The sequence below is a fragment of the Natator depressus genome, chromosome 7 (genome assembly GCF_965152275.1).
Source record: "Natator depressus isolate rNatDep1 chromosome 7, rNatDep2.hap1, whole genome shotgun sequence".
NCBI lineage: Eukaryota > Metazoa > Chordata > Testudines > Cheloniidae > Natator > Natator depressus.
Genome location: NC_134240.1, coordinates 4,633,266 through 4,659,839, shown reverse-complemented (window position 1 = coordinate 4,659,839; position 26,574 = coordinate 4,633,266). Strand labels below are relative to the sequence as shown.

The window sequence follows — 26,574 nt, the reverse complement described above, 5'->3', positions numbered from 1 at the left end:
CTGACCGCTATTCCTACCTACATGCCTCCAGCTTTCACCCTGACCACACCACACGATCCATTGTCTACAGCCAAGCTCTGCGATACAACCGCATTTGCTTCAACCCCTCAGACAGAGACAAACACCTACAAGATCTCTATCAAGAAAAAAGAAAAGGAGTACTTGTGGCACCTTAGAGACTAACCAGTTTATTTGAGCATGAGCTTTCGTGAGCTACAGCTCACTTCATCGGAAGCTCATGCTCAAATAAACTGGTTAGTCTCTAAGGTGCCACAAGTACTCCTTTTCTTTTTTCTTTTTACGAATACAGACTAACACGGCTGTTACTCTGAAAGATCTCTATCAAGCATTCTTACAACTACAGTACCCACCTGCGGAAGTGAAGAAACAGATTGATAGAGCCAGAAGAGTTCCCAGAAGTCTCCTACTACAGGACAGGCCTAACAAAGAAAATAACAGAACGCCGTCACCTTCAGCCCCCAACTAAAACCCCTCCAACGCATTATTAAGGATCTACAACCTATCCTGAAGGATGACCCAACACTCTCACAAATCTTGGGAGACAGGCCAGTCCTTGCCTATAGACAGCCCCCCAACCTGAAGCAAATACTCACCAGCAACCACATACCACACAACAGAACCACTAACCCAGGAACCTATCCTTGCAACAAAGCCCGTTGCCAACTGTGCCCACATATCTATTCAGGGGACACCATCACAGGGCCTAATAACATCAGCCACACTATCAGAGGCTCGTTCACCTGCACATCCACCAATGTGATATATGCCATCATGTGCCAGCAATGCCCCTCTGCCATGTACATTGGTCAAACTGGACAGTCTCTATGTAAAAGAATAAATGGACACAAATCAGATGTCAAGAATTATAACATTCATAAACCAGTGGGAGAACACTTCAATCTCTCTGGTCACGCGATTACAGACATGAAAGTTGCGATATTACAACAAAAAAACTTCAAATCCAGACTCCAGCGAGAAACTGTTGAATTGGAATTCATTTGCAAATTGGACACAATTAACTTAGGCTTGAATAGAGACTGGGAGTGGCTAAGTCATTATGCAAGGTAACCTATTTCTCCTTGTTTTTTCCTACCCTCCCCCCCGGACGTTCTTGTTAAACCCTGGATTTGTGCTGGAAATGGCCCACCTTGATTATCATACACATTGTAAGGAGAGTGGTCACTTTAGATAAGCTATTACCAGCAGGAGAGTGGGTTTGTGTGTGGGGGGGGGTGTGAGAAAACCTGGATTTGTGCTGGAAATGGCCCAACTTGATTATCATACACATTGTAAGGAGAGTGATCACTTTAGATAAGCTATTGCAAGCAGGAGAGTGGGGTGGGGGGAGGTATTTTTTCATGCTTTGTGTGTATAAAAGATCTTCTACACTTTCCACAGTGTGCATCCGATGAAGTGAGCTGTAGCTTACGAAAGCTTATGCTCAAATAAATTGGTTAGTCTCTAAGGTGCCACAAGTACTCCTTTTCTTTTTGCGAATACAGACTAACACGGCTGTTACTCTGAAACCTGTCATTGTAAGGAGAGTGATCACTTTAGATAAGCTATTACCAACAGGAGAGTTGGTTTGTGTGTGTGTGTGTTGCGGGGGTGGGGGGGGGAGAAACCCTGGATTTGTGCTGGAAATGGCCCACCTTGATTATCATACACATTGTAAGGAGAGTGATCACTTTACATAAGCTATTACCAGCAGGAGAGTGGGGTGGAGGGAGAGAAAACCTTTTGTAGTGATAAAACACCCATTTTTTCATGATTTGTGTGTATAAAAACATCTTCTGTATTTTCCACAGTATGCATCCGATGAAGTGAGCTGTAGCTCACGAAAGCTTATGCTCAAATAAATTGCTTAGTCTCTAAGGTGCCACAAGTACTCCTTTTCTAGATGTGTAAATGAGATCAGTTGCACCTGAAAAATAGTGAATGCAAAGGAGGAGGCTTCTTTCAAAATCAGGCCCTCTGTGTTAACATTACACTACATACGCTTGTCACGGAGTGTGGGGGAGTCCAGGCCCTGCACCCCTCTTCCTGGGATTCACTGAGACTCTCAGCCAGCCAGTAAAACAGAAGGTTTATTGGACAACAGGAACACAGTCCAAAACAGAGCTTATGGGTACAATCAGGACCTCTCAGTCAAGTCCTTCTAGGAGAGCAGGGAGCTTAGACCCCAGCCCTGGGGTTCCCTGCGTTCCTCCACCCAGCCCCAAACTGAAAACTAAACCCCCCCCAGCAGGCTCTCTCCTGCAGCCTCTGTTCACATTCCTGGGCAGAGGTGTTACCTCCCCCTGCCCCTCCTGGCTCAGGTGACAGGCTCTCAGGTCTCCCATCCCCAGGGCACATTCCCAGGTCAACACTCCCCTCTCCCTGCTGCGTCACATCGTCACAACACTACATTATTTTGCTGTTAAAAGTTGTAACTTATCCTTGCAAGGGCCACAAAGCATCAGCAAAATAATGTGTTGTGTAAAAGATATATGTTTAAATGTGAATGCAGTATAGAATTTTCTGTGGAAAATCATTTTACTAACACAAAAAGAAAAGGAGTACTTGTGGCACCTTAGAGACTAACCAATTTATCTGAGCATAAGCTTTCGTGAGCTACAGCTCACTTCATCGGATGCATACTGTGGAAACTGCAGAAGACATTATATACACAGAGACCATGAAACAATACCTCCTCCCACCCCACTCTCCTGCTGGTAATAGCTTATCTAAAGTGATCATCAAGTTGGGCCATTTCCAGCACAAATCCAGGTTTTCTCACCCTCCGCCCCACCACAGACAAACTCACTCTCCTGCTGGTAATAGCCCATCCAAAGTGACCACTCTCTTCACAATGTGTATGATAATCAAGGTGGGCCATTTCATCCGATGAAGTGAGCTGTAGCTCACGAAAGCTCATGCTCAAATAAATTGGTTAGTCTCTAAGGTGCCACAAGTACTCCTTTTCTTTTTGCCAATACAGACTAACACGGCTGTTACTCTGAAACCTGTCATTTATTAACACAGTGTTTAATGAATATGGCACTAAGTATCTTCTTGAATTTTTGGTATTAAAAACAAAGGGTTTTTTTTATTTATGTGTTCACCATTTGTCTAATCTCTTTCAGTTGCTCTTCCTTACATATTTATATGTTATCCATCCCTTGCTATTTTTGATTTATTCAATATCAATATTAACTACACAGACTACCATTCCTAAAGATCTAACAATTTATCAGTCATTATGAAATATGTGTATCATCTGAAAATCATATTCACTTTAAGAGGCATATATGCATCTGAATGGAAACTGGATGGTTTTGTTTCATGAGAAGGCTCATATATAAATAAATATTTCATTCATAAGGAGAACAATCAGCTAGTGTGAAGTGAAATTTACCAGAAACTTAAAGAAATCAGAAAGCATCTTTTTCACCCCAAAATCACATTAGACTGTATTTTCCCCTGGAGGTGGGACTGTGTTCAAAAGTTAAGAATGAAACTCCAAGTCATTCTGCCTCTTGGCTATGTAACCAATGCCTCGAAATGCAGTTACTGACTGATTCTTGTAAGGATACATTTTAAATGTGTTCTTGCATCAGCAATTTCATATCCAGTATTGTTGATGCAATTATGTGTATCTTTGTTTTCTGATATAATAAGATTGACCATAAGAAATGCAGCTCAAAAATATATTTACGCCTATAGAAAATTGCTAATATAATATTCCATTGGAAGAGGAGAACATGAAATTATATAGTTTTGCAGGATGGCCGTTAAAGCTGCCCAGAAGACAATAGCAATATATGGAGTGGAAGAGACCTTCCAAAGCAGAGTTCTGGAATGATCATCCTATGTGTTCATATTGCTGAGCGAGATGATTGATGCTGGATTAATTTTTAGAACATCTCATATTCTTTAGAGGCTAAGTGCCTGAAACTGCATGAATTCCAAGTCAATGGCAAAGTGTCCTCTGACTGTACTGTTACAGAAGTAAGCACTAAATCTGGTGTCCTGACTTAGGTTTTACTGTCTCCTTACTCAAACTCCCAGTGGGAATAAAGAAACAATAAAAATTGAGCCAGGACTTCTGGATTTGCCTCTGACATGAGGCTGTGAAGAATTTTTTTGGTTTATGCCATAATATGCTAAAGGCAGAAAGAGAGAGATTTCTGAAAATGACTTATTGCTTGTTGATCAGATAGCGCAAGGAATAAACTTCCCAAATTCTACATCTTCCAGATACCAAAACCCCATGTTCATGTAAATATTGTTATGATGAGATGCTTTTAAAATATGGTTATAACTATTTTACCAATGTAGGGATATTAAAATATTTTGGATGTTTTGGAAATTATGGGCATGAAGCGTACATTGTTTCTGGAAAGCATATTACATTGAACCACCTTGTATTTGATAGACTAAATCATTTTTTAAAAGTTCTCTTTCATGTAATCATTGCATGTGCATCTTGAGAATGCTATTAAATTCATAATGCCCAGCTATATATACATCCTTCAGAAATTAACCATTGAGTACATCTCATGGCCCCATTTCCAATTGGGAAACAGTCACACACAAACCTCATGCTAATTAATCAGGATGTGTTCATAATTCTCTGCATACCACACTGAAAACATACACTTAGATGTCAGTGCACATTATAAAGTGTTCCTCCTCTCCGATCGTGAGGCCATGATCTAGCAGACAGGTACACTCAGGGATATTCTTGCACCTGTTGAGCCCCACAAGGTTCTGCATGCATGGATATAGTTGCAAGATTGGAATCTTTCTCTTCTGCTTGGTGGAACAGCGTGCATGTGCTCCAAATGAAAACATATCTTTAACGTTTGGAGTGAGCAGGGTAAATGGGAAGTTTTCATTAAGGATAAAAGCCTGGCTCCATTGAGTTCAATGGCAAAACTCCCACTGATTTCAGCGGAGCCAGGATTTCACCCTCAGTGTTTACTATTTTGAACCCTGTTTCCAAGTCAAAACCTTTAAAATTCCTGATAGGTCTTTCAGTGTAGCTGTTTCATATATCCATCCAATCTAAATGTTGATATAGGAATTCAGATTTGCTTGCTCCTGGTATATTTTTAAATTAAAAGCTACTTTCTGTGCTCTGACATTGTATCAGGACCTGTAAATTAAGTTTATTTTGTGTGGGTGTTTGAGTAGTTTGTTAATTTGCAGCTTTTAATTTTTTTAGGTAACTTGCTTTTTATTTCAGACTAAAAAAAAAAATAACCGCACTTAAGCCTCCCATATTCATGCTTCTTTCTGAAATGGTTTGCTTTCGTTTTTTGACTGTTGTCTTGCTGTGAACTTTGCAGATTTGTTTATGAGTGTCACGTGCTTCTGCTACATCTGCATTGTCACTGTTATGGTATTTTTCTTTCTGTCTGTTTCTTCCACAGGAGTTTAACAAGTAATCTGCCCAATGTGAATCTACCAAATGTGAATCTCCCTAAAGTACCAAATCTACCAGTTAACATCCCACTAGGCATCCCACAAATGCCTAGCTTTTCTGCACCGTCATGGATGGCTGCTATATATGATTCTGAGTGTGTATTGAGTTCACATTAGATCTCATTTAAATTTAACGTAATCTTGGCATGGATATGTGTTGTTTGTTTCTGTGCATTATATATAACTTTAAAAGAGTGACAGAGATAGATAATTAGATATTTTACTAAATGAGGCAACCCTTATGTATATCTGGCATGTACATTAGAAGTTTTTATAAATATTGAGACTTTGTCTTACGCCCGCTGGAAGCTTGAGCAAGCGTCTCCCTTCACAAAATAATTGTTGACAGTGGGCTGTAGTCCTGTTGGAGTATAAACTACAGTACGTAAAATCTGAGCTGACATGTCTCAAAAGATAGGAAGAACCAACTGCAGTGCAAGTTGACTAATTTCCATGGACCAGATGTAGATCTAAAAGTGAGTTTTATTTTTCTGCAAGTTCCTTATTGCCTGGAATTCTTGTACAATATTGCAAACAAAAGGGGGAGGCATCTATAAGGCATCTTATGCATGACATGGGGAGCCCAATGGTAACTGAATTCTAGAACCACCATCCCAGCCTCAATACTTAAAAATCATTTTGAATGTCTTGAATCAAACGTAGGAAATCAAACAGGGTCCAAGTCACTAGTATGTAATAACTAGTGCTTTGGGTTCCTGTGCCTAACACAGGTTTGTAGGTTAACAGTAACCTTGTTACTGTCCTATGATGTAGGATATATACTCAATGAAGAGGCATGATAGATGCATGTTTTTCAGTGTAGGTCATGTGACTTCTGTAATTATGGTGGGTCCCCCTTAACAGTCATAGCCATTGAGTAGTGCCAGAGATCGGTACCCAAAGGGATAAACGAAGCTGTCACTGAGTGTTGGGCCATCATTCTAATAACATTTACTAGCATGAAAATTGAGACTTTCTAAGTTCTCAGTTCAAATTGCTGAACTTTACTTAGTGTTACACTGCAGAAGGATTGTCTCAGCCAGTCAAACCACAGGGATACTGGACAGTTACTGAGCCACCCATGTCCTGTTGTTTTTTGACAGCCATGCAGTATGCACACCCTGGTGCTTTGACTCAGAAATCCGCTCCCATCTCCTACCGCTAACATGAACTCCCACCTCCCAGCCACCTTCCTGCTCCTTATAACCCACCTTCCTCCTGAGGAAAGTTCAAAGTCACCAGCACCACCCAAGAGGGCCATTTCGTTTTAATAAATGCTACGTGTATTCTCTCCCCACTCCCTCACTCCTTCTGTGACCATCCATTCCCCATCCTTTCTTCCCTCTTAAAAGCTGAAAGGGGAGAAATGTCAGGCCATGCCATGCCAGTCCAGCAAAGCACCAAGGCCCCAATTCATGAAAGGATTCCACTGCAGGAAGGTTAATGTTAAGCACATGCTTACATACTTCTCTGAATCATGTCCTCCAACACGTGTCAGTTTACACACATGAGTACTGTGGAAGTCAGTAAGGCTACACATGTGCTTAACGTTAAGCCTGTGCTTTCAGCAAAGCTTTTTATGTTGCTAAGGGTTGGGATCCCCAGAATAACTTGCCAAGCATCAGGGTACATCTGCACAGCAGCTGGGAAATGTAATTCCCAGCTCGGGTGGACATACCCACGCTAGCACCTACATATAGCAGTATGTCCACAGTGGCATGGGTGATGGCTCAGTCTAACCACCCAAGTACCAAACCCCCCATCCCTCTGGGTAGGTGCTTTCCCTAAGAGGGGGAAAGTGAGGCAGTGTTAAAATTGGTGCTAGGTTCACTTCCCTCGGCGGTGTGCTATACACAGCCTGGCAAACCAGTACTCAGAGCAATCTAAATTAGGGTCACCAGATGTTCCGATTTTATAGCGACAGTCCCAATTTTGGGGGTGCTTCTTCTTCTATAAGTGCCTTTTACCACCCAGCCCCTGTCCCGATTTTTCACACTTGCTGTCTGGTTACCCTAATCTAAGTTAAACTTGAAAACAAATAAAGTCTGTCAAAACTATGTCATGCTTTCGTCTTTTTCTTATACCAGAGCTGCCGATAGGTTGCCATGCTTATTGATTTATTTAAATATTTATATTTAACAAAAAATTGTCACTTTACTCAAAGACAAAAAGTCTCACATTAACAATAAACGTCGACTTTTTATTCGGCAGGAAGGGTGGCAGAGAGGGGGCAATGGTCCAGGTACAGGAAGCTACACTTAATTTACATCTACACCTGGATTCTACTGAATATGCTCTATAGCACGGGTATCATTTTGGAAAGCAATACTAATGAACTGGAGGCAAAGCAAATGACCTTTTATATTCAAAAAAATTGAAATATTAGAATAATTTGTGTTTCAAAGAAATACAACTCATATTCATGCTAAGTTGGCTGTATTGAAGGCTAGATTAGGCAGTATCTGTAAATAATACTTGAAAGTTTGTATTACTTTTTTCTCTGTGCATGCTCTGTGATCTTGTTTTTGAAAAGATAAGAATCAAGACATGACAGTAAAGTTGACAATCATCTTTAATAAAACTAAAGCTTAAGTGTGAAAGGCATTTTGCAAATTTCTATGTGATCAAAGTAATTTTGGTGCTATTGCACAAACAATGAACAGTTCATTTTGGACATAACATAGAATATTATTTTCCTCCCAGGAAAACCTAATAATGAGCTGTTCAAAAGAAGAAAAAAATACGGAGAGTAATTTTTTTGAAAATTCTGAAACCAGATGGGTGTCATAATGTTGTTGTAATAAATACCAATTATTGCATTCATGTGTATTTAATTATTTAAAACATAAATTCATGCAGTTCCAAAACTGGGCTTAGATTAGAAAAAGTTTAATTATTCCTAAGCATAGGTCTCAAACAGAAGAAACTACAAATGCAGATAGGTTGACTCTGGGGGCTGTGCTATGGAAGTTACACAAAATAGTTTTTTGACTCAAGATGCCATTTAAGGAAATGCCTGATTCTCTATCTTTTCAGTGTTCCAGTTCCCTTGTACCCACTCACCGTTCATTATAAAGGACTTGTTTTAGTGTTACCTCTCCCTTAGTGTCAGATACATCTGTTCCTACTTCTGAGCTGATTCGTTCTTTAAATTGTTACCTTTGTTAGCACAAGCCCTCACAGGACCCCTCTAGCATGTTGGGAGTATGGTTTTCACCTGGCAGTAGCCATGTATGCATCAGCTATATTTTCCTCTGTAGCATTAACTCAATGCAGCTGGCATCTGTCACAATAGAAACACCCTTCCTCATCTGTTTCTATAGACGATGTCAGCACAAGTGATAATGCATGGTGTGTTAACATCTTATCAATTACTGTGTTAGCATTAGTGGTATGCGAGGAGGGGGTTAAAGCTCTTGAAGATCTCTTGGTAATTGTCATGAAAAAAAGAGAGAGAGCGAAAAGGGTTATAGATAAATTTTTCTGCACCAACAAAACACAATCCAGGCCTGTATTTTATTCTGTAAGTAGAGGTTTTAGACACAATTATAGTTGAAAAGAACCAAAGTAGCTACACACAACGAGCCCGAAGCGTCCCATCTGTGCACAGGAGTGGGTAAGACTATGCACTTTGGAAAGAATTCAGACTTTTGCAACCAACCAAAGACATTGCAAAAAAATAGAAATTTAAAAAAAAAAGTAAAAATCTGTTGCCCTATAGATGCCTTCGCAAAAGGCTGATCTGTGAGATGTGGAGTAGTCACCCTGACCAAAACTCTTTCACATGAGATGTCTCGTGTTCCTAGTTCAATTGCTTTACCCTGATTTTTTTCCAGCTGTTCAAGAGATAAGGTGTGTCCTCGCTCACCACTTGTTAGCACTGTCCTTTACCTGGTAATGTTGGGGGAAAAAATTAAAAATATATCATTTGAAGGGAAAAAAATGCATGAAACCCTAAATTTGAATAACTGCATACATTCATGTACTGTAGTTATTGTCAGTCAAGGGTTTTCTACCACAAATGTTAGCCTTAATTTTGAATAATCACATATGTCCGTGTGGTTATTAGCTAAGGCTGAATTTTACCATACACACTTTCTCCAGTTAATGTGCGTAATTCATAATTTTGTCTTATCATCTGGTCTGGAAAGATTTGTGAGTTATAACAGCAAGGTAGACTAGGCAAATGTATGGTAAAACTCAAAAGCCTGATGATGGAGATTACCCAGCATTGTTCTGTGTATTAAGCCACTGTATGCCCTCAACTTGTACAAGAATGGTCTCCACATCAGGTTTCCAATAGTATGGTCCTGGGTATGACTTCTGTTTTCATTTTACCCTGCCAGCAATGGATCGGGAACCTCTGAAGATCTATTTTGGAAACTTGATGCCCTACAGACCTTCATTCGGGATTTACACTGGCCTGAGGAAGAATTTGGAAAGCACCTAGAACAGCGTCTAAAACTTATGGCAAGTGACATGATCGAGTCTTGTGTTAAGAGGTACGTCTGAACAACGGAACCGGAAGGGTCTCTAATAGCAGATCACAAGAAATTGTCAGGGGCGGGGGGCTACCCTATCTTATTGGAAATGAGGGGGCCGTACTTTACCTTTCAGCTTGACTTCAGCCATTATTCTTTTTAAGCCCTAATTTGTTTCCATCCAGCACAGGCTTGGTGGTAGCACACTTTTTATCTCTGCAAATTATTGACCTCTAAAAGGCAGCATCTTTTAAATGTAGTCTCTAGTGAATGCCTATTCCCAATAAGGCAACAAACCCCGTTCAAGTTTTCAGGCTTTCTCTGCTGTTGTTTATTGTGCGCCTCCTCTGGAGTCAGGTCTGGGTAACACATTAGGGCGCGGGAGAGCTGAATGCTGTAGAAGTAGCCATGTGTGCTATCTCAGCACCCACATGAAGTGACCGACAAAGGAGATTGTGCCATTCAGAGAACCAGTCAGGCTTTCCGGCTGCCTTTGATTGAAAAAGTCATCACCGCCAATGCCACCTCGTATGATACACGCCTGCAGAGCCTGGGAAACAGAGCGCACACCTTAAAGGAACTCTTAGGACTATGTTAACAGTAGTCATTTTGGTAAGGAAACATCAAGGCTATCTTGTCACACTGCCCGCAATTGTTTCCGGTTGGTTTCAGAAGGAGGTGATGGGGGTGGGGAGAAAGAAATGAACTGCGCATCCTCTGTCAGGGAAAAAGCAAATGGCAAAAGAACAGGTAGAGAGGCAGGTGAAAGCCACAGCAGATATGTGCAAGGATCAGGGGGGGTGCAGGGGGCTCTGTGCCACCATGGTCTGGTTGTCCTGCAAGTGCAAACGTGTGATTTATTTTTCTCTAATGGATCCACAACCTCCCCATCCACGAAGTGCAGAGATTTGGGCTCAGAAGTTGGAACGCAGAACGGGCAGTTACAGGGTTGCTACTGCTGCTGTGAAATAAAACACAGCATTCAGAGACTTGGATTAAAGGCCAGAGCCCACAGCTTTTATTGAAATACAATAACTCCCACGGCTGGTTATCTGGCACCCAGTTAGCCCTGCAGTGCCAGGTAATGTTAAAATTTGAGGAGAGCCATCCTGTCATGGACTGGCTGGGATGATTTAGTGGGTGTTGGTCCTGCTTTGAGCAGGGGGTTGGACTTGATGACCTCCCAAGGTCTCTTCCAACCCTATGATTCTGTGACACCAAAGAGATGCATTTTCCCATGCTACGGTCCCCAAACTATCCCAGCCTCTGGGAGGAACATGATTCCTCTGTGCCCAGGGAGCCCCTCCCCCACAGCGTGTGGCAGCCGGGCCCTCCTCCATGCTCTTTGTTGTTCCTCCCACCATTTTCAGCACATCTCTTCTGAACCCTGTGCAGCCATTTTACAGGAGGTGGCTCTGCCAGCTTCTGCCTTCTCAAGCTGAGCTCAGCCAGGGCCCTTTTAAGGTGCATGAATTGACAGCAAACACCCCAGTCTTTGTAGCATTGTGCAAGGGAATTTATCCTGATCTGCACCACTGAGGGCTAAGGTGCCAACTTCCCTTTCTGCAGCCAAGGTGGGACCTGCCTTTGGGCATCAGTGCTTCATTCTTCTGTATCAACCTGCAGGAGGTTCTGGGCGAAGACGGTAGAGAAAACGTATCTGTGCAGTGGCAGGAAAAAACTCTTTTCCAATCCCCGATACTGTGATCAGATTCATCCTGAGCCTGTGGGCGAGGACCAATCTGAATAATCTCAAGCTCATGAAGTCAGTCGTTCCCCAGAACTCAATGTCCAGCTTCCCTTCTATTAACACCATTAAAAGGTCCCTTTTCAGACCCTCAGGGAGGACGAGTAGGAAGCACTGCAAGCTGCCAGTGAGGGAGTGAGAATGGCCCCTGCTCTCAGTAGCAGCCTCTTTTAGCCCTTGCCAGCCTGGGGAGAGGCAATTTGCATCCATCTGTAAAAGGGCCACCCAGCCTCTCGCTGCCAATTCCACTGCCATGTCGCAGGAAGGCCAAAGCAGCCAGCATGGTCAACCTCCCCCACCATAGCAAAACAAACAAGGAAAAGGGAGAAAGAGAGGAAGACGTGAGATGCCCACAGCCGGCGTCAATTTCCCAGCACTGTCCCCCAGGTCACAGCAGGGTCTGTTCCCATAGAGGTACAGATCTTCATTCACATGTAAACCTTTGGGTATTGATAAAGATTCCTTCCTGATCATCCAAAAGGCATGTTTAACTGTCAAGTTAGTGAAGTCTCTTATTCTGTATTCTCCTGCAGATGCAAACTGCACAATAGGTCATAAAGATTTGTTAATTATGTTGTGCCTTCTTTAAAGGTCTTGAGATGATTGTGATACCTGTGGCATTAGAAAAGGTATTGTTTCTTGCTCTGCCAGTATATTGTCTGATGTAAATGCTAAAGGAGGACTTGTGGCACCTTAGAGACTAACCAATTTATTTGAGCATAAGCTTTCGTGAGCTACAGCTCACTTCATCGGATGCGTACTGTGGAAAATACAGAAGATGTTTGTTTTTATACACACAAATCATGAAAAAATGGGTATTTTATCACTACCAAAGGTTTTCTCTCCCCCCACCCTACTCTCCTGCTGGTAATAGCTTATGTAAAGTGATCACTCTCCTTACAATGTGTATGATAATCAAGGTGGGCCATTTCCAGCACAAATCCAGGTTTTCTCACCCCCCCCCCTCAAAACACACACACACAAACTCACTCTCCTGCTGGTAATAGCTTATCCAAAGTGACCACTCTCCCTACAATGACAGGTTTCAGAGTAACAGCCGTGTTAGTCTGTATTCGCAAAAAGAAAAGGGGTACTTGTGGCACCTTAGAGACTAACCAATTTATTTGAGCATAAGCTTTCGTGAGCTACAGCTCACTTCATCGGATGCATACCGTGGAAACTGCAAAAGACATTATATACACAGAGACCATGAAACAATACTTCCTCCCACCCCACCCTCCTGCTGGTAATAGCTTATCTAAAGTTAAAGTAATAGCTTTAGATAAGCTATTACCAGCAGGAGAGTGGGGTGGGAGGAGGTATTTTTTCATGCTTTGTGTGTATATAATAAGATCTTCTAAACTTTCCACAGTATGCATCCGATGAAGTGAGCTGTAGCTCACGAAAGCTCATGCTCAAATAAATTGGTTAGTCTCTAAGGTGCCACGAGTACTCCTTTTCTTTTTTCTGATATAAATGCTGAGTGTCTTAAGTTGTTTCCATTGTCTGACTCTGTTCTCTAAGAGCAAACTGAAAATAGATGCATCAGTCTGAACCTCTAGCTAGCATTACATAAACTGTAAATATTACACTAAGGAAATAACTAGGTGGAGTTTAGCGATTCTACACTGCAGAAACATTGTAGGATTATTCCTGAAGAAGGATAGCTGCTGGCTTGCTGCTCAGTCTTTTTAGCAGTAAAGAGGATTCTTCTTGAGCTGGATTTCTGTGCTTCTCCATGCTTTTGCTTTGACTTGGCTCACCTACCAACATGTGTCCATGACATACAGCACTCTGCTCTTTACTGGCCATTCAGTGTGCCTCCCGGCTCCATGACCATGACATTTCTTTTCTCTTTCTTTAAAAAAAACTAACCCTTCCATTGCTATACCTTGGGGAGTAACTTGGGGTATTCTGTACCTCAGAATACTTCTGTTATATGCTTTAGTGTCCCTTTTAAATACATTTCCTGTAATGAGAGAACAGTTCATGATGATGCTTTAGAAGTAGGACTGATCATGCTCATCTTTCCAGGCAGACGCAAAACCATGGTCCTGATCGTTTAAAGATTCCATCACCTTGCGTCAACATCAGGGTGCTAACCCCTGTGCTCTGCCTAATGTCTGGTAATGGTAATTACATCAGGCCAATCCACTGCTGGCGTAAGCCAATGATGCTGTGCTCCCTGCTTACACCAACTGTGAATTTGGCTACTTCTCTCAACCTGTATTTCCCTATCAGTTTCAGTTTGACATGGTATTTTTCTTGACTTCTTCCTCTAACCTACAGCTCACTCTTGCCGTGCACTATTGAACAGCTGCCACATTTCACAAGTGGCTGCATCTCAGTGTGGGGGAAATGAGCTCCCCTATCAAGACCCTGTCTCTGTTATCAGATCCAAGCTGGCAGGCCCATGTGCTCATACAGATCTGATTACAGATCAGGAGCTTCATTTATAGATATCAGCCTACATTTCCATGGCCCTTTCTGATCCTTGAAGGTCAAAGGTATTGTGGGTAATTGATATTATTCATTGTTTCTAATTCCAGGCTCCTATATTAATTTGTTGATACAGGCCCATTCTGTGTTGTATTTCGTGATTCTGTGTTGTATTTCTAATAATTAATAGAGTACTCCCTTAACTACAAAGTCCCTCTAACATTTTGCGTTCAGAGAATTCAGGAATCAGGGGACATTACTCATTATGCTAAAAGTGTTCCCAATACGAAATACTGGAGCCACTTATGGCCCAGTAAGTATTTAAAAATTATTGTCAACCAATCTGGCAGTCTTTAGTCAGACAAAACTCTTATGGAAATAAAAAATGTAACTCCCACTCAAATTTTAACTGAATAATTATACACATGCTCTGTTTTACATCTGACTTTTTGTAAAGGTATCCTGGTACGTATGTGTTTGTTTTTCAAAGAAACAACTTCTAGGAACATTTGTAAAATCAAAGAAAGATTCAGCCAAGCAAAAACACTGTGAAAAGATAGAATTGCACTAATCCAGTAGTGGCCTTCCAGTTAAGCAATTAACAGGTTTGTATCAGCTGTGTTTAGTATTGTGTACCAATAGACAGAATTTCCTTTAATTCATCATGTTTACTGTTTGATTGCATTTCAACTGCAGGTATAAATTATCCAAAACAGTCCAAATTATGGGTGTTCACTTTTAACGCTTCTATTTGTAATCTCATCACACTGTTTACCAAGTATGAGAAAGTAGTAGTTTCTCTGAGACCGTTACACACTTTATCCGTAGCACAGAGTGTTTCTTTTTAAATTGGAAAATCATTTTTAGTACAACACGTTTGAAATAATTGTATTCTACCATTTATGGTCTTTTCCTACTTTCTTTAATAGAACCAGGATTGCATTTGAAGTAAAGCTGCAAAAAACCAGTCGATCAACAGATTTCCGAGTCCCTCAGTCAATATGCACCATGTTTAATGTTATGGTTGATGCCAAAGCTCAGTCAACAAAACTTTGCAGTATGGAAATGGGCCAAGAGGTAAAAATGCAAATTATTTTTTATATAATTTGAGAAAACTTAATGAATTTTCCCATCTCCTATTCTGCTAGTTTCAGAAACATTCTAACCATTGTGGATTTTAGCCTTCTGTATAGAGTATGCCAATGAATATTCAGGGTCTCTCCATCAAATAAATCTATCTAATGGATATGGACATTCAGAATTCCAGTCATTTAGTAGTGATGGTTGGCAAGGATTGTGGTGTGTGTAAGCTACCTTTAAAGCCTGCTGATGCATGATGAACATGTTTATTGAGTCATTAACTCCACCTTGGAGCCATATCTTTGCCAAAAAGCTGGGTATTTACATGTAGTCACCAGATTTATAAGATATGACTATTTTGAGTAGACAAACAGGAAGAAAACAAAAATATTAAACTGTTTGTTTTGTTAAAAAGACAACTTCCTAAAATACATTTGAATTCCACCTGATTTGACTTCCTTGAATATTGACTGAAATCAGCAAGTTTTATGATCCCAATTGTCCAGGTTCTTAATGACTCAAGGTTTCAAAAACAATCCAGTTTTGACGACTTGCTGATCTATTTTGTTCGTTGTAGATACATTGTTGCAGCTTGAAATTTCCATATTTAATATTCAAAGTAGAAAGACACGCTAAATTGGGCTAGATTGAATGCATCATCATGATCCTTGTGCTCCTATGGCTTTAAGCCAAGTTATATTTTCATATATCAGGCTCGAATCAGAGCTATTGCTTGGATCTCCTATTTTGTTGCCAATGGGGTCTCCTAGATAAGATCTTCCACTACAGCTTTACATGTTCGGAATATATAATAAATCATTGCAAGTTGTTTGTTCTTTTTAATTATTTATCTCACTCTGATCTATAATCCTCTTTAAGGGTCTGACCCAAAGCTCATTCGAGTCAGTGGGAATTTGGCTTTGGGTCAGGCCCATTGTCCTTTATATTTTTATGTTTTCAGTTGTAGCATTTTATTTGTGACAGTCTCTTTTGGGGGACGAGGGGTTTCAAGCTTCTGATTGTTGAGTTTCTTTCCTCAGCCACCTATCCAATTTAGGGCACATACTAAACGGACTCTCGTCAGCCCAAGACATGACTATTAGGCTGGTTGGTGGAATTACAACATTTCCACTCCCTAGTTGTTTCTTCATTCTTGCTCTCCTCCTTTATCCCCCTAGTTCTTCAACCCCACAACAGCCATTCTGGCCCCTTCCTATCAGCCAGCAGGGTGAGGGTTGCAATGCTAACACCTTCCTCTACTCTCCGACACACTGCAAATCACGCACTAAACCTTAGTGCAGTTTTTCCCAAACTAGGGATGCCGCTTGTTCAGGGAAAGCCCCTGGCGGGCCCAGCCGGTTTGTTTACCTGCTGCGTCCGCAGGTTCGGCCGATCGCGGCTCCCACTGGCCGCGGTTCGCTGTTCCCGGCCAATGGGGGCTGCGGGAAGCGACGTGGGCCGAGGGACTTACTGGCCGCCGCTTCCCAGAGCCCCCATTGGCCGGGCACAGCGAACCGTGGCCAGTGGAAGCCACGATCGGCCGAACCTGCGGACGCAGCAGGTAAACAAACCGGCCCGGCCCGCCAGGGGCTTTCCCTGAACAAGCAGCATCCCGAGTTTGGGAAACACTGCCCTAGTGAATTAAATTAGGGGGAGGAGTGACATTTCTGAGATCAGGCCAACTCCCACAGTACATGGGATACTACAGGGCTAGCTAGTTATGTTAATCACAATGGTCAAGTCTGTTACCCAGTAATATGGGGATCTGATAGCATTGGCTAAATCCAGAAGTAGTGCTGGCGGGAGTTGTGTGTATTTCCTCATACACCCTTCGATACGGCAGTTGCCTTTGAACTATATGTGTCAGTGCATGATGGAGGCCACCAGACGCATTTGGCCTTTGGCCTGAGACAAATCGAAGATCTTCAGAGATCAAAGCCCTGCTTTCAACCCACTTAGCCACTCAGCTCTTCTCAGTTGCGCCAAGAGTGAGCGTAAGTCTCTGGAAATCTTTGTGTGCTTCTTTAAGAAGGTATTTGGTATATTAGCTTGGAGATAACATAAGTATGGTGTGAAACAGCAGTTGCTGTGCTAGGATGTTTTTAACAAATAGCTGCACTAATAGACCTGTAAATCAGATGTAAATTATCAGTGCATACGTTACTGTTTAGGGCTGCAGTACTCAGACACCCTCCTTTAGCTTTGCTTCTTTTTAATGAATTTCCCTGCCCTCATCTTGACCTTCTCTGCTCATACCACTCCATTTTGGGGGCTACCTCCCCTCCTCTTGAAGTTGTGCAAACCTCTGGGTTGAACCATTTATATTTGGAGGATGAAAAGGGTTGATAAAGATTAAAATATGAGAGTGTGTGTGCGTGTGCGTGTGTTTGTAATTGTTGTATCCAGAAATGCTACTCCAGCTATTCCATTCCAATTCTAAGCTAAACTTAGAGACTGTCATCAAATAGACTAAAAACATGTAACCACCAAATTGGAAACCGGATATCAATTTGGCCTCCTCATACCCTGTTATAATGCACTGTAGGTCAAGTTCTCCCCAATGCACATGGCCATGTGAGGTTTCACTTAAGTCTTTCTTAACTCCTTAAAAATAGGGCTTTAAGTGGTTCAAAGGTTTTGTGCTGAACTCCTGCACAGGGGTGAATTTCTCTCCATGAACAGCTCATGAATAATCCTTAGATTCAATGTGTATCTAAAATCTGTTCATCCAACAACAAATAGCAAACAAGTTCATACAAATTATGATCTTTTGGCAGGCTGTTCATGAACCAAAAAAGGGGTAAAATTGTCAAATAAATTGTTCAAATGTCATAGTTGCCCAGCTCTAGTCAAAGTAGACACTGCTTGGAAACATACCATCAATTTTTATCTTAGTGAAAGCCACACACTAGTACAGACAGACTCCTTTGAGCTATGATTTGACCTGACTTTTAGCATTTTTACCTACAAGCCCTTTCTTTTAAAACTACCTTAAGTTGCATTCACTTTACATTAACAGACATACGAATTGTTTGATGCATTTTAAAAGTATTACTCGACTGAAAACATACCCATCGTCTCATTTCCCTGTCCTTATATCTAAAAGCAGCTGTTAAAACATTTGGTAAACATACTTTACCATCTTAAATATTTATTTTTCCTCTGAATTTTTAATACATCAATTGATATACATTTATGTATTAAATGTTTCTCAGTTGGTCTAGTATGTTTTTATTTAATACCCAAGGTCAGATGGTCCTAACAGAAATACAGCATACCCACAATCTGTTACATGACAAGGCAAAATATACATCACGTGAAGTCAAGTGGAGTAATTTTAGTGTAGGAATTGTGGATTTTATTCATTTATCTAATAGCGAATTGTGATTAACTCTCTCAAAAGTTTTTGTTAAATTGAATGAAAAAGATCAATTATTTGACCTCAAACCAGATGCATTCTCATAAGAAATGTCAGGATCTGTAGAATATGAAACCAACTTTTGCAAAAGACGCATTTTCTTAGAAATCCTTTTGTGCCAGATCCAGAACACAACCTTTTCCTAGCTGGGTAATTATTTACAAAGGGAGGGTCAAATGGATTTCCACCTTCAGTTTCAGGATGGAATCTCTAGTCGGTAAAGCCAGTAACACAAGAGCTTTGGCAGTAAAGGTATGCCAATATATTACATGCAGGTGACATTTCCCAATCATTTTTGCCAGGTTTCTCAGAAATGCTTTGTATTTCAGAAGCCCCAGGCCTGGACTGTACTGCAGCCACTGCATGGTGCATGGCCAGCACTAAGCAGCCCTAAATCCAACCTTGCCTGCCATGGGACGAACACCAGAGGCAGGGATCATCTGTCTTAGAGCTTCTTATACCTTCCCTGCAACCAGCTTAGGGAGCAAGGCCAGGAGAAAGATGACATGGCCAACGCCGTTTTGTGCTTCCTGGCTGCCATCGTGCCCCCTTGGGGGCACTGCCAGTCTTACAGCAGGAGACCAGCCAGGAGTATGGCATCCTCAGAAGCAGTGGAGGACAAAGGTGGCTTAAAGCATTCCCCTCTCCTGAGCTGAGCTGGGGTGTGCAGAGCTGGTCATGGCCCAGCATTGGGCTGCTGTGGCCAGGGCTTTGATAAACAGGGCGAGTTTGACCTAAAAACCTAAGAGGCCAAATACCGACTCGGTGTTAAGGTTTGGCTCCAGTGGAATTCCACTTATGCCAGCTCTGAATTCGGCCTCCTATGTTCAGAATGAGGAGCAGCCTCCACCACTGGATAACAGCTGCGGGAGTCCCATGCCCCTCCTGACAGCAGCCACGATGGATGTTCTGCCACTTAGAAAGTCTTTTACCTTCTCGGGCTCCATGTTAGTGCTCTCCATGCACTTCTTATTTGCTTTGTTAACAAGTTTTTAATTGAAAATAGATTTGCCAGTACTTTTCACACTGTATTTTTTACACACACCTAGCCATTCTTTTAGTGAAAACCCATGATTTATCCCTTGAGAATGAACAGCAACAAACTTCACCCCCCCACACACATCTCCAGCAAACAAAACTCCTTCATTAAAATAATGTGCTAAATGAGGCAAATGAAGTATGTCTTTTGGGCTAATATGCAAGACCTAAAATTGAGTGAATGGAACTTTGACTTAAACTCAGTACCTCACCATTTACAATGGGCCATGCCTTCAAAAAGCCCATGTGCACTTCTGTGCACACCCAGCTTGTCGTTGGTGAGCTCCAGCACCAACGTGACGAGTCTTGTTTTGCATTTTCCCATGTAATCCCACTCTCTGTGCACACGCTGGAGTTGAGTTAGGTGTGCACAGAATCACGCTCAAAAATTAGTGCACATGCCCAAATTCCATAGCTCTGTTAGTGTCTATAGCATTTGATGCAAGCTTCATTGTTCTGCACTTACTTGGTAGTGCGTACGTACCCAAAAGGATTACATCCTCCGAGTTGCTTCCACTAGGGTGTGCTGAAGACACTACTTGCAACACTGGCATGCTGCTCCCCGGCAGTGCTGCCTGCATTCCACCAGTCATCCGCCACCCTTAGTAAATATCTGCAAACATGGTAGTGGCTACTGGAGATACAGAGATCCCGCATGGGGAAATTGCAGCAGAAAGGAGAGCATACGTTCCCGCAGGAAAGAGATGGAGAAACTTACACCTCAGGAGGAAGGATGCAGAGGCGGTGGGCAAGTCTCTACCTCCCAAAATGAAACTGAGCAGTAATAGTAATTCTGAAGATCACAAACAAGGGAGATGGCACCCCCGCCTCCAGCAAGCATGGAAAGAACTTCTCGGATTCTGCCTATGGATCGTACTGCCATTGCTTACTGCTGGAAGCACTTCTCCCGGACAGCCGCTAGCCCCTGCTCAGACGAGATCTGACGCACACTGCGTTCTGTTTCTCAAATGGCTGTCAAACTTGGGGGATGTTTGGGACAGATCAGTGGGGCCTAGGTCAGACGCCCCTTTGCCAGCCTATAGCTGTATCAGGCAGGTGCAAGCAGACACCTCTGCTGTCTGTGGCTTTAATTCACCATCCTCTCAATACCTTCCCTTCCTCCAACCTCAAGCTCCAGCACCCAATCAGACTCCCTTTCCACCACCTCCTATTCTGCCTGCACCATGCCGACTCACAGCACTGCTGTGCTCCATCAGACCCTCAGCTGCACTTCCCAGCTTCATCATCCTCTCGCTGCCTTCTCCGCTCCACATGGCACCTGGCCAATCTCTCTCCCAGATGTGGGTGGAGCCTTCCCCACCCATACGGGAGTTGTCACATTCCACAGATGCCTTCTGCTCTGTTTCCAGGACTTCCCAACAGGTAGAAGATGCAGTCAGGGGGAGGAGAACATGGAGAAAACTCCACCCCTCCAGATACATGCCGAAATCCATTCCTATTCACCATCACTTCATATAGGTCCTGGTCCAAGATGGGGGATGCACCCTCTGGATTCAACCAAGCTCCTCTGGGTGCACCTTTGTGCTCAGCAGTTGCAGCTGCCTTTCCTGATTGGTGTGAGATCTCCAGATTTTAAAGTACTGCCAAATAGGTTCTGAAGAGTAAATGAAATGTAGCTACTGTGACAAAGTTCCTCCTCTGCCTTGGTGGATCCTGCGCTTATTGGCGGATTTGTTTGCCTCAGAGGTTCACAGCAGCCCTCAGTTTGGCCACTTTGGTGGCTCAAATCTGCCGTTCACTCAGATGGATCCGGGGAACAGGCCAGGGACCTTCCCCTCTGGTGGAACCCACAGTCCAGTTCAACTCCTCCGGTATTAAGTAGGGAGTTGGGGGGATGGAGGGATGGGGGGAACCCGGGCCCGCCCTCTACTCCGGCTTCCAGCCCAGGGCCCTGTGGATTGCAGCGTCTACAGTGGCTCCTGCAACAGCTGCGTGACAGCTACAACTCCCTGGACTACTTCCCCATGGCCTCCTCCCGACACCTTCTTTATTCTCACCGCAGGACCTTCCTCCTGATGTCTCATAATGCTTGTACTTCTCAGTCTTCCAGTAGTACGCCTTCTCACTCTCAGCTTCTTGCGCCTCTTGCTCCCAGCTCCTGCATGCACACCACAAACTGAAGTGAGCTCCTTTTAAAACCCAGGTGCCCTGATTAGCCTGCCTTAGTTGATTCTAGCAGCTTCTTGATTGGCTGCAGGTATTCTAATCAGCCTGTCTGCCTTAATTGTTTCCAGAAAGTTCCTGATTGTTCTGGAATCTTCCCTGTTACCTTACCCAGGGAAAAGGGACCTACTTAACCTGGGGCTAATATATCTGCCTTCTATCACTCTCCTGTAGCCATCTGGCCTGACCCTGTCACACTACATATATAAGAATATTTGTCATGTAACTATAGTTACTATAAGGCATTGATACAGATTTTGGACCCACAAAGCAGGACATTGAAACAAAAATTCTTCAGGAGGCAAATGTTCGTTTATAGAAAAATAGTTTTTGCCACTAAATTCCTCCAGCCACTAAATTGCCCATATAGAAGTGGGCAAGCACCATCCTGGTATTTGGGGCTCTCATCTTCATTTGGTCTGTCCCCATGGTTCAGCCAAATGCTCACTCTATTACTTCTTAATCTGGCTTGTGAGGAATGCTAGATTTTGGATGTCAGAGGCTGCACCACTTGACACAACTGCCCTAGTCCAGTGCCAAGACTGATAATCTCAAGTCCAGTCCTTAATTCAGGTTCACCTACATTGAAACTCAGCTGTAAAATTTTACATATTGTTGCTGTCTGGCTTCCAAGTACAATGAAAACAAGTCCTTGTACTTTGTCATCGGAGACGTACAAGATCATTTCCTCCTCCCCCGCTTTTGCCTCCTAAAAATATTACAGGTAATGATCTCTGGTATTTCAGTTAAATGAGTTTTTATTCACGTTTCATTTCCCATTGCTTATTGTTTCTGTGCAAGCTGCTGCTTTTTTCATGGCCCCATTGAATTAGGTCCCCTTTTTTAAAAAAAATTATGTTATTTATTATTTATTTTCATGTGTTCTTTTTCCTGTTTTCTGCACCTTCCTCTTAATTTCTGTCCCCAATCATCTGAAAGTTTGCTAAAGAGTGGGTAAGTGTGTCCTACATTTTTTTTCTTTTTTCCAAGTTCCTGTAATCACATGTTATTGTTTTATTGCAAAAGAAAATATAGAGCAGCTCAAACTACCTAGTAAATAGAAACTACTTAGTAAATGTTGAGGGACCAGTGTCCAACACTTTTAATTGCCCTCATGGCCTTTGTTTTCCCAAAGCATGATTAGTGTTTACAGCAGATTTGTCTCTTTCAATGTCATTTGATGTTAACCTTTTAAAACAATATTAGTGCAAACAAGGGACTAAGATCAATGCTTTACATTTTTTATTTAAAAATCAAATGTTTTATGTTGGAAAATATATATTTTTCAGTTTATTGAAGATAAGAATATGCTGTAGCTTTTTGATAATTAAATCCTCTAACTTAAGTTTTTCTACATTAGCCAAAAAATGTTTTGTATCTATTATAGCCAGACCACCTTGAACTGTGGTTGCATCAAAGCTCAAAAGCTAAGTGAGGTTTGGTCCAGTTGGTATTGGACGGGAGGTGCCATGGAAAAACCTTGGTGCTCCAAGGACTGGTACTGGTCAATCAGTAGGTGGCGCTATTTCCAGGGCACCAGTGCTGAACCAGTGGGCCAGAATGGTACTAGCAGAGTGTACTGTGCTGATGGAGGTGCAGGAGACGAAACACAGATCTTGAATCAGTTATGATCATACAGGCATCAATTCAACAAGCATTTAAACAAGTGCTTAACTTTAAGCACTTGCTTCTGTGCCACTTAACTTGAACACATGCTAAAGGGTCTGTGTCCACTGCGTCTGGAAATGAGCTTCCCAGCCCAGCACCACTGACTTGCACTAGCAGGGCTTGCACTAGTGAACTAAAAATGGCTGTTTAGACACCCCAAGGCACCCCCGGCTTCAGAGCCCAGGCTCCAGCCTGAGCTGCAATGTCAAAGCAACATCTACACAGCTATTCTTAGCGTGCTAACTCAGAACCCTGCTAGCACACGTCTCTGGACCCAGGCTGGGAGCTCAGTCCCAGAGGCAGTACAGCCATACCCAAAGTGCTTTGCTGAAACAGAGCCTAACAGATTCTGTAGCACAAGTGCTGCGGCATTCCTCAAATGGTTCGGGATATTCCAGTTACGGACTCTTTTCTTTAAAATGTCACCCTTACCGTTCCTTCTGCAGAAGGCCATCACTGCCTTTCCTAAGCTCCAAGGGGGCGTGGCTGTGCCCTGGGAAAATTGCCACATTCTATCCCAGTGATGGCTGCATTTCAATAGGCAGTTAAATTATTCCTTTATAAAATGAATTAGTTAACATTGGTACAACACTGTAGAAAGCTCTAGATGCAGTAAGTATTATATTTGTACACATGGGATATAAGGGCCAAAGACCCCCCTCTGACACACACGTTTAGTTCCTATTAGTGTTTAATTTCATAGAATCATAGAATATCAGGGTTGGAAGGGACCTCAGGAGGTCATCTAGTCCAACCCCCTGCTCAAAGCGGGACCAATCCCCAACTAAATCATCCCAGCCATGATTTTCTAGGGCTGAGCCCCAGCACCTCTGGGCTTGGCAGTTCATAGCTCCAGCACCTCTGGGCTTGCTGCATCAGGTATGAATGTAAAAAAAATTGCTTGAGCCCTGGCACCAAATTAAGCACTGGCTTCTGTTGGTGTCAGTGAAGCTGCGTGCATATTTCAGAGGTTTGCCCATGCTTTGAAAGTGCGATCAGATTCTTCCGAATTAAAAATCCTGTATAAATGTAAGTGATTACGATCCACATCAGTGGAGCAGAGGGTAATAAACTGCTTGTTTCTTAGCTGATACTATTACAAATTCTATTTACCAAAGGAAGAGGCTAATAATCACAGTGCCATCACTTGGATCAATGCTAATATTTACCTCTGCCTTTTCTCTTTTTTTTTTTCTTAGCACCAGTACCATTCAAAAATAGATGAACTAATTGAAGAAACTGTCAAAGAAATGATAACACTCTTAGTGGCAAAGGTAACCTTCGGCTTCAGGTGAAATGATTCACTGTTAACATCACTTTTTTTTATATGTGCATTTCCATTAAAATGTGACACATTAAGAAGTTGAATTGGCTTGTTGTTTCTCGCGGGAAAGATTGTGCATCACTCATTCCTTTCATCATGACTCTCTGATGATTGGGAGTTGCCTGGAATACAATACGCCGTTGAGCAGGATTGACAAACGGGGCCAAAAAAATACAAAGTTTTTTAAGGAAGCATCTATGGATTTGTGTCCACCATCTTGTGTTCACAGACACCCACCGTCACGCACACAAACTGCACTCGCTAGGGGGTGCTATTACATACTGATAGAAGGATTTCCCTCTGCATAGACCATGAAGACATCTGTCCCATTGACATACCAAACGCATGCAAAAAGTTGTGCTCATAAAATTGTATTCTTGTTTGTAGGGACTATTTTGAGGCTCATTTAACAAGTTGGTCCATGATGTTGTGGTACCAGGAAACATTCCAAGATGTCTATTTAGGTCGTGAGCTCTTTGGGACTCTACAGGCATATGAAAAGGAGGACTTGTGGCACCTTAGAGACTAACCAATTTATTTGAGCATAAGCTTCCGTGAGCTATAGCTCACTTCATCGGATGCATACTGTGGAAAATACCGAAGATGTTTTTATACACACAGACCATGTATAAAAACAGCTTCTGTATTTTCCACAGTATGCATCTGATGAAGTGAGCTGTAACTCACGAAAGCTTATGCTCAAATAAATTGGTTAGTCTCTAAGGTGCCACAAGTCCTCCTTTTCTTTTTGCGAATACAGACTAACACGGCTGTTACTCTGAAACGTGTCTACATGCATATGCAGCATCTAGCATGGTTCTGATCTTGGTTGGGGCAATCTATGGCATTATGGTGCCAAGAAACACATTACAAAATATGTTCACTTGTATGGAAATTGATTTTTAATGAGAGTGGTCCGATATTTCAGATGCTTAAATTTAGATGTGCTCATCTCTCAGCTCTGAAATATCATGGCGATAAATACTAGGATAGATACATAAGTAGGTAGGATACATGTCCAAACTGCTTGTTCTCTAGTTTCAAACTGAGAGCAATATTGCAACCCAGATGTCAGCCATTACTGTTACTCAATGTGAAGACCTTTAAACATAGTCTCCCAACATATGCCAGTCTGAGTCTCCAGCAAGACAGACCACATGGTACCTCCTTGATCCCTCTCACTGGGAGCATGAGCCATCTGACCTCCCCTCTTAGGAGCGGGTGTTCATTGGCTCCCACTAGAGGGAGCACAAGCTCTCCAACATTACCCAGAAAGGAGACAAGGTTACCAATATCATCCGAGTGATTTATATCGTTAGAGGTAAGCTGTGTAGTGCCAAAAAAGGTTTGTGACATTCATTCTTTGCATAAATGCTATGCAAGACATCGTTCTGAACTTAGAGTGCAGGTTATCGGTTATAGACACTCTGAGCTTGGTCCTGCTCTCACTTACATCATTGTAAACCTTGATTTTGTTGGCATTAATCCTGATTTAACCCATTATAAATTAGATCAGAATCTCTCCCTCTGTGTTTAAAAGTGACTGAAATATTTTCCTTTTCAATAGTTTGTCACCATTCTGGAAGGAGTCCTGGCCAAACTGTCCAGATATGATGAAGGGACATTGTTTTCTTCTTTTTTGTCATTTACTGTAAGTAGAGAAAATCTGTTTCTTTTGTTTTTTTTGTTTGGTTTCCTATGTTTT

At 42.2% G+C, this 26,574-nt stretch overlaps 1 protein-coding gene across 14 annotated transcripts in view; it reads left to right on the top strand.

Annotated features, from left to right (window-relative positions):
- The window catches only part of CADPS (calcium dependent secretion activator), a 374,509-nt gene that overhangs the window by 302,669 nt on the left and 45,266 nt on the right, over nucleotides 1–26,574 (top strand). For 8 of the 14 annotated variants that reach the window (XM_074957375.1, XM_074957374.1, XM_074957377.1 and 5 more), the window contains 5 exons: nucleotides 5,439–5,585; nucleotides 9,837–9,992; nucleotides 15,087–15,234; nucleotides 24,745–24,819; nucleotides 26,437–26,520. In XM_074957375.1, coding sequence (XP_074813476.1) covers nucleotides 5,439–5,585; nucleotides 9,837–9,992; nucleotides 15,087–15,234; nucleotides 24,745–24,819; nucleotides 26,437–26,520 — 610 coding nt within the window. The remainder of the gene's footprint in view (nucleotides 1–5,438; nucleotides 5,586–9,836; nucleotides 9,993–15,086; nucleotides 15,235–24,744; nucleotides 24,820–26,436; nucleotides 26,521–26,574) is intronic. The other 6 variants (XM_074957378.1, XM_074957382.1, XM_074957385.1 and 3 more) reach the window with 1 other exon arrangement.